Source organism: Henckelia pumila, chromosome 1 (genome assembly GCF_033568475.1).
Source record: "Henckelia pumila isolate YLH828 chromosome 1, ASM3356847v2, whole genome shotgun sequence".
Taxonomy (NCBI): domain Eukaryota; kingdom Viridiplantae; phylum Streptophyta; class Magnoliopsida; order Lamiales; family Gesneriaceae; genus Henckelia; species Henckelia pumila.
Genome location: NC_133120.1, coordinates 111,562,002 through 111,569,777, shown reverse-complemented (window position 1 = coordinate 111,569,777; position 7,776 = coordinate 111,562,002). Strand labels below are relative to the sequence as shown.

The window sequence follows — 7,776 nt, the reverse complement described above, 5'->3', positions numbered from 1 at the left end:
GACGAGTTGTGCATTAGTGGTTGAGCAGCTGAAAATTTCTGGCGTTATTTAGATTTATAGTAATATATATCACGCTCAAATCTTTTAGTTTGTAACTTTAATATGTTGATAGTTTAAAGAAAAATCAAACTAAATCGTCACATTTTATCGTACATCTGATTTTAATATTATTCAGAGAATTTTAAGATGAATCAACTCAATTATTTTAACGTACACTTTAAAAATTTATTGAATCGACCAATTGATCCCAACAAACTGACACTAAACCGACGGAAGCCGGAAGGAGTCAAATATCAATTTTTATTTTTATTTTTTTTTAATGAGATTTCACTTGACAAGTATTATAAGATTTTATTTATTAATCATTTTTAATCTCCTCCTATCGTGTGTGTGTGTGTGTTTTCATTCTTTCTTAAATTTGAAAAGACCATAAGTGTGTTAGGCTCAATAAATTTTAAAATACAGCATTATATCAAGTCATCAACACAAGAATCGAATGTCAACAATTTATTTTCATTAATCGTAAGCAAAGTTCAATCTTGAGAACAAATACAATTGAATAAAATTCAAGTTAGACCTATGGCTATCATACCAGCCAGCAAATGGTTAGCCGCTCTCGAATAAGTTATACCATAATTAATAAAGAAATATATCCCTTCTTCAAATCCTCTCGTTACAAAAACAGTCCAAACTCCAAAGAGACAGGAAATACTTACAACAATTGAGAATTCGTAGCATTCTTGAGAGAAGAATTTCAATGCTTTCCCTTTCGATCGCATCCAGTTAGTTATCAGTGGCCCTCCAGAGTAGGAAAAAGTTATTCCGTCTTCGCAATAAATACGAATCTTTTATGCTTAGAACAGTGATTGAACAGGCTTTTCTGGGCGAAGAGTTGAAACACACTTGAACTGCCATTCCAAAAACAATATCAGTGCAAGATTTCGGTTTTTAACTTCTAACGTGAGCATGCTTTTCGAAACTATATATGGTGAAGGACTTTGTAGTGCCATTGATCACATATTAACACACATTTGGTTTAGTAAGAAAGAAGAAATGTAAATTATAAACACATAGTGTAGAGGAATCGGATATCTTACTTTGGATTGTTTATATTTTTCACGGATGGCGTTAAGTTTACATGTCTTGGTGTTGAGCTGTAAATCATGCAACTCAAGAACCGTGTGTTTCAGGTCTGATGTTTTGTACATTGTATAATACTCTAGTGTTGGATTCTGCAAAAAGAAGTGTATAGTCAGTTCACATGTTGGTTTAACAGAATAAGAATTGGGTTTGAATAAAGTTTAGTGCATGAGTGTATGAAGGAGAAAAGAAAGAGGCACAAGAAAACCAACCCATGGATGGTCTGATTGATCAATTGTCCATCTGGCTAGGAATACTGCTGAGGCAGCAATTAGGGAAGGAAGGAACTTCAGGAAACTGTACTCTATTAGTGTTAGTTCTGCTAAATAATTCGCCAAGAATTCCAGCTCCACAGAAGGAATCTGGAATGGGATGATTTAATCTAAATGAAAATGTGTTCTTTAAAAATATCACTATACATATAAATGGAACACCAATTTTATCTACCTCATAAGAAACCTGGGCTGCATGAATGAACCTCCTATAATCAGCATTGAAAGTACGGAAAAATAAGAGGTGGGTGAACTAAGCAAAACAGCATTAAGTAAAAAAGATTGCAAGGTGCATCAGGTACCTGAGGAACTTTTTCGTGGTGGGAATAGACAATTGAAAGCCTAAATAGTTCAAAACACGACCCTCCATTTTCAGTACCTGTCATTTCACAAGAAATGAGTGCTTCGGAAAAGATTAAACATTGTCCTGACAAGCTGGAAACAGAAGCTCCTTGTAATTGGGAAATGTCTTAAAATTACCCCAGGCAATTTGTGCAAGGTGAATTTCAGACAAGGGCATACCTCTCCTTTAGTGTAGGTGTTGTCTGTAATAAAGCAAAATTCTTCCACACAAGGAGCACAAATTTCTTCGTATTTCCTTCAAACCATTGATAAATGAAAGAAAATTAACTAAAGCTATAAAGATAGGAACTGCACGTTTTAATAGATGAGATTATGAGAACACAAATTTTAATCAACTTTTTCCTGTCCATGTGGTATTTACAGAGAAATAAAAATAAAAAAAATCTCAACTACTCAACCACACTAGAATTTATAGAATCAACATGTTCAAATTTTACGAAACATGGGATAATTGTTGGCAGAACTATAATCGTGATATATGTGATGAGTCTTGGAAGGACAATGAAGACAGTTCACAGTTGTGTCTAGCAAAACGAACTTGTGAAGCTAACGTGTGCTCTAGCTATTGTATGCAACTTACGAAGCAATTAGCATGCATGTTACTCCAAGGAGTTGCAGCTTTTGCTTCTCAATATTAATCGCCGATAGAAATCTATCTATGAGATTTACTGTTAAGTAGAGTGTATCAGGGATCAGCCTATATTCTTCAGAAACCTGGAAAAAAAGAAAAGACAACGCGAGTGAAATCACAAGGACAAATTAAATTATAGAATTTGAGGAAAATAGTTTTGCTTTTGAGAGAAACTGTTGAAGTGAAAACCAGGAAAAAAAAAAAAAAAAAAAGTCACATGATGGCCCTGGGCAGCCCTCCTACCATCACCTCACCTCCCAAATTTCTTTTTATGTTTCTGTGTAGCACTTAAGGCCGCTCTCCTAGTTAAGTTACATTATTCTACCGAGTTTTGTTATTCAAGAACATCAAGATGTAAATGCTAAAGAAAAAAGTTAGAATGAAAGGGGAGTGGACAAGAGACGAAAAGGAAGGTGCTGTTTTGGAATGATGAGGAACCAGAACACCAGTAGCAACGGATCCAGGTGAAAATGTGAATGTAGGTCAAATAGACTCCCCTAAAACTTGAAAGAGCAATGGCTGGTGTCCCAAAACCAAAAACTTTGATTCAAGAGGTAATGTTCCATCGAGTAAGCTAACCTCCACAAGCCAATCGACCAGAATACCCCTCATTGCCTCGGTGACATCATGCTGCAGCTTCTCCATATAGTAAACCGCAGGCCTTCGGTAAATCTGGAAGAGAAGTATAAAGTGAGAGCATGAAACGGTACTTCATTTGTTAATCGAGAGAAACAGCAGAGGTTTTGGAACATCTACTTGGCTTCCACAGTTACAACAGAAATTTAAAATTTTAAAGAACCCAAATTGTGAGCTATTATGCTACAGTCTCTTAATTGAATATGTTATCACTTAGGTAGTGATGAGAGAAAACAATACAAAACTCCCACTAGGATTGTGACAAGCTGCCCCGAATTCAAGCCATAACAGAAAGAACTAAGCTCCACAAAATGATTAATAGAGCTAAGGCAACTTTACGGACCTGTATTGCTCGCAAATTAGAATATATGTCAGCTGCATACATGCTACACATCAGCGGATGCTTTTCTGAATCTATATCAGTGATGCCTCTGTCACCCAAGTTTTCTTGCTTACTACTTAAAAGTTTGACATTCTCTGCACGGTAATTGAACTGTTAAAACTCGCGATCAAAAACTAGAGAGAGAGCAGTAGAGCACTTATTCAATGCACACTCTTTTTAATCAATTTCCAAGAATAATAGCTCTTAGAGATCTATGATACATAATGGGGTGGCAAAGACAAGGATGAAGTCCTAGCTTCAGGTGCAGATTTATTTTGAACACAGTTTGCATCAATAAACATACTTGAATATTACTGACATATTGATGACATTTGTGAAAAGACGAGTGATCGAACCAGAAGAAAGTGCCATGGGAGGATTGATGTCAGTTCTTTTCTTATCATTATTACCCAGACTTCTGTACGAAAACCACCCAAAAACAGTCAATCTAAACGTTTCAAAAACTTTTTTCCATGTTATGTTGAGAAATGAATATAACAAGCAAAGTTAGATTGTTCTTGTGCAATGTTGTGAGTTTATATGGTGTGAAACAAAATTTTGATTGGCATGTCAAAGTGCTCATAAGAAATAATTAAAGACAGATTAAATTTTCTTTCAATGTAAAAATTTCAGGGCATTCTAAAACTGTTATTCTGCAATCACGAGAGGAATTTGTCTACGAAGTATAAATTACTAACATGCTGATGGCCAGGCCTCCCAATGTAGGACTACCCCATTCATTTGAAACGTTGGAGCATTTATTTTGACACTCAGACTCCACATAATATCGAATTTGTTACTAATCAATCGGGAAAGAACTTCAAGTTCAACTTTTGAAAAGCTTGGTACAAATTCTTACGTCTGTTGTACGGAGTTAGCAGTGGAGTGTTCCTAGTGGGCATTGTATCCAAAGGTATCAGAACTGCTGTACTCGACATTTTGTCATCGACTGCTTCAGTTGGTTCAATTGCCAAGTTCACTGTGGGACCAATTTTTTGTGTTTCCTCCACCTTTGGAATGTTGATCTTCTCTGTTACGTTTCTCCTTTTATACCCAGGAACCTGAAACTCTTTAGTTTTATACCCAGGAACCTGAAACTCTTTAGAAAAACAAGCAGTGACCATCTTCCCAATATTTTGTCTCGAGCTTTTACTTTCCAGGTTGCTAGTCTGAGAAAAGACGCATGTTCACGATTAGTAAGTCAACAGGTTCAAATTTTGAATTCTACAGACAGCACTTCACAAAATGTCGAGTGAAATATCCCATGGCCAAAAAAATTGAGATACGAATTGAACATTTGCTGTCGACTACTTGAGAAGCACGAAGAGCGTGAGAGAAAATAATTAAAATTGCAATATATCAAATAATGATACACTTCCCAAGTGATGATGATTATCTATCATACCTGTCCCGCAGTTGCACTGATACAGTTTGTGTACAAATTATTACAAGTGATGTTAGTTATATCCTTGAGAATAGCCCTTTTCTTTTGCTGAGGACAAGCAGCTGAACTTGATGCATTTTGTTTGTCATACGATGCTGATCTTTTAGAGTTTGTAGGCAAGACCCGTTTTCCACCCTGTTTTGCTGAAGGATGTAAAGGAGGCAATCCTCCTAAAGAGCCTAAGGCTTTTGCCCGAGCTCGTGTGATTCGCAGATTTGACCCTGTGATGTTGGAAGATGTATTCTCGTCATCCATGCCTGTTTGCCTCATGATGTGACAGTTTGTAGAAGCAAACTGGTATGCCTTCATAATTGCTGCAAGTAGAAAAAAATGTAATGGTTATAACAGGCTATATCTACTGTAGAAGCTGTGTTTATGCATAATTATGTCGAAAAATTATGATCATAACAGCCTTAGCAGTGGAACTGAATTGAAACTATAATAGTTTCTATAAGAAATATTGGCAACCGTGTAAAGAATTGAAACTGGAAATTTACCTGCATTGTCGTCGGATGAGATTCTACACTGTCAAGCAAGTAACAAGCTATCCTTGTGACCACATACTGCCAAGCAGGAAACTGCAGCACCTGTACCATATTTTACTTGTATATTATTATATTTCTCAAAGATGACAGGAAAAGCACACTGCCTCCCTCTCAAATATATGCAAGTCTTGAACTGGATTACTTGATTATATACTTTATCTGAACAACATGAACTCAACATTCAGTTTTTCATCTCATTATATGTTCTTGTTGTGTTATAGTTTCATTGTATGCAGGACCTGCTGCATAAATAACATATGGCCAATATGCATAAAAGAAATTAACAGAAGCAAAATACTGTTGCAACAAAGTATCTACTCTGAGCTTGAATAAAATATATGACAAACAATTATGCAAGAGGACAAATTTAGATTCATGAGCCCAAAATACGTTCTTTATGGCTATAGACGAAGGTAAATTCAATTTTGGAACCTGGTATCAATTGCAGGAAATATGAAAAGATGCCGCAAACAAAAAATGGCTGCTTCCAGTTCCAGGTGTTCACTATATGCTCTAGGAGCTACAGCTTATTCTGGCAGTAGCGGAAATCATTGTGTCAAATTAAATTTTTCGGAGACTACACTATATATTTAAAATCCCTGTTCATGTCAAAAAAATCCCTGTTCAAACAGTCAAACATGAAGTATTTTACAAGCAATCTGATTCCCTCATTCTTTACAAAAGTCTACCGATATCCGCGTGTCGCTCAAAAAATCTCTCTACGTCCAAAAATTCAAAATAAATCAGAAAGAATCGGAACTAAAATCAATTAAAAGTTCTCTCAATGCACTTTTCCATCGAAAATAACTACTGGAGCTCCGTTTCATGAATCCAAAGTCACCGATAAGCTGGAAGAATAGATGGTTAAAGTCGACGAGCTTTTCCCGATAACAATGCTCCTAAGAAGATAACGACCCAAGAAACCAAAATCGGGGAAAGAACGTATACATTACGTTTACTAGGCGAACTTCGAATTCAAATGCCACCGTACACACTTGTGAATCAATAATTAACATCCGAAGAACTGAAACAACGAAACAAAATCAAAATCTCAGCTCAACTTCACAGATCTGCGTAATCTTTGAAATTTTCAAAACAGAGCTCAAACACGACCGCAAAATACTCCAATAAAATCCAAAAACACAATAATGCATCGCCAAATTCGTCAAATCTACACATTAACAGCACAAAAAATATACAACTAAAATGAAAATGCATTAAACGAGAGGAAAACGGAGCTGAGTTCACCCAGCATTTTCATCGGCAGCTCCGGCAACTGAGCTACTGCTCCGATTCCGGCAGATCGATCATCCAACGAAATGAATAGATACAGTAGAGTGTATGTATAGGTGTGGTGTGTTTTGAATAGAGTGAGTGTGTGTGAAAGGAGAAATGGGTATATATATGTGCGTGTGTGGGAGAGGGGGAGCGTGAGAGCGGGGAGAAAGCCACAGTTCAAAACTTGTAAAAATTCCCAAAAAATAAAAAAATTAATTTAACAATGTGCTATTTCCACTCCTATTTTTCTATTTCCAATCCTCATCAATTTTATTCCTAAAATTGTTCACGTGTCTGAAGATTGCCGAGTCAAAACTCGAAACTGTCCTGAATTTTCTTAACAATAATAAACGGAAAGGGAAATAAATAGATATGCACATTTGAAAATTATAACGGGAAAGTTTGTGTTCAAATTAATTATCATGATATTTTTTTAAAATGGATTGCCATATATTTTCATCCATTTTAAATAATAAGTTGATATCTCTCAATTGTATTTGTTAAGTTAATTCTTGATCTTCTTATATATATCCGGTTTAGTTCAACCTAAGGTATAATATAATTGAGTTTATACCTTTACTTTTAAATTCTCTACATTTAAAGCAAATCTGATTGTATTGATTATGTATTTCATACATTTAAATTTTAAAATTATCAAACTCAGTAATCAATAATAATCCTTTTTTGGTTCTTATAAAATATTTGCTGCAACTTAAAAACAGTGATCAAGGATTTTTTATTCGTAAATTTGTTAAAAAAATTACAATCATTTTTTAAAAAAATATTGCACACACTTGCTCGTTTTGCTATTTGTTGGAGGTTATAAATGAATATATTTATCATATCTTTTGATTTATTTTTAATATTTAAAAAAAACACTATATGTCGTCGAAAATTAATTGATACATAAAAATATTGAGATCTTGTATTAATATTAAGAATATTCGAGGTTATTATTTCATAAAAATTATAGTTATTTACAATGAATACTAACTTTCTAGCTTGCATTTGATTATTTTTTTATATTAATGTATAATTATTATTTTATAATACCGTGAGCTAGTTACAAATTATATGTCGTCGTC

At 34.8% G+C, this 7,776-nt stretch overlaps 1 protein-coding gene across 3 annotated transcripts; it reads right to left on the bottom strand.

Annotated features, from left to right (window-relative positions):
* Positions 1-612: 612 nt before the first annotated feature.
* LOC140874542 (cyclin-A2-1-like) lies at positions 613-6,767 on the bottom strand. 3 transcript variants are annotated; one of them, XM_073277839.1, is made up of 14 exons: positions 6,662-6,763; positions 5,846-6,437; positions 5,366-5,455; positions 4,830-5,182; positions 4,284-4,593; positions 3,386-3,519; positions 2,986-3,078; positions 2,356-2,489; positions 1,935-2,010; positions 1,715-1,791; positions 1,588-1,621; positions 1,353-1,502; positions 1,098-1,232; positions 613-908 (listed from the first exon to the last, which is right to left on the bottom strand). In XM_073277839.1, the coding sequence occupies exons 4-14, from the start codon at positions 5,175-5,177 to the stop codon at positions 855-857; spliced, it is 1,545 nt and encodes a 514-aa protein (XP_073133940.1). In that variant the 5' UTR covers positions 5,178-5,182; positions 5,366-5,455; positions 5,846-6,437; positions 6,662-6,763; the 3' UTR covers positions 613-854. The 3 variants fall into 3 exon arrangements, with proteins under 3 accessions (XP_073133940.1, XP_073133942.1, XP_073133941.1); XM_073277841.1 differs by having other exon boundaries at positions 6,367-6,437; XM_073277840.1 differs by lacking the exon at positions 5,846-6,437 and having other exon boundaries at positions 6,662-6,767.
* Positions 6,768-7,776: the final 1,009 nt, after the last annotated feature.

What these genes read in the sequence shown, in the direction of transcription:
- LOC140874542 (XM_073277840.1), bottom strand. Translation starts at nt 5,177, where the DNA reads ATGAAGGCATACCAGTTTGCTTCTACAAACTGTCACATCATGAGGCAA. An exon ending in ACCACGAAAAAGTTCCTCAG is followed by an intron (nt 1,622 to 1,714) that starts GTACCTGATGCA and finishes TGCTGATTATAG; the next exon opens with GAGGTTCATTCATGCAGCCC. An exon ending in AAAAATATAAACAATCCAAA is followed by an intron (nt 909 to 1,097) that starts GTAAGATATCCG and finishes TTGGAATGGCAG; the next exon opens with TTCAAGTGTGTTTCAACTCT.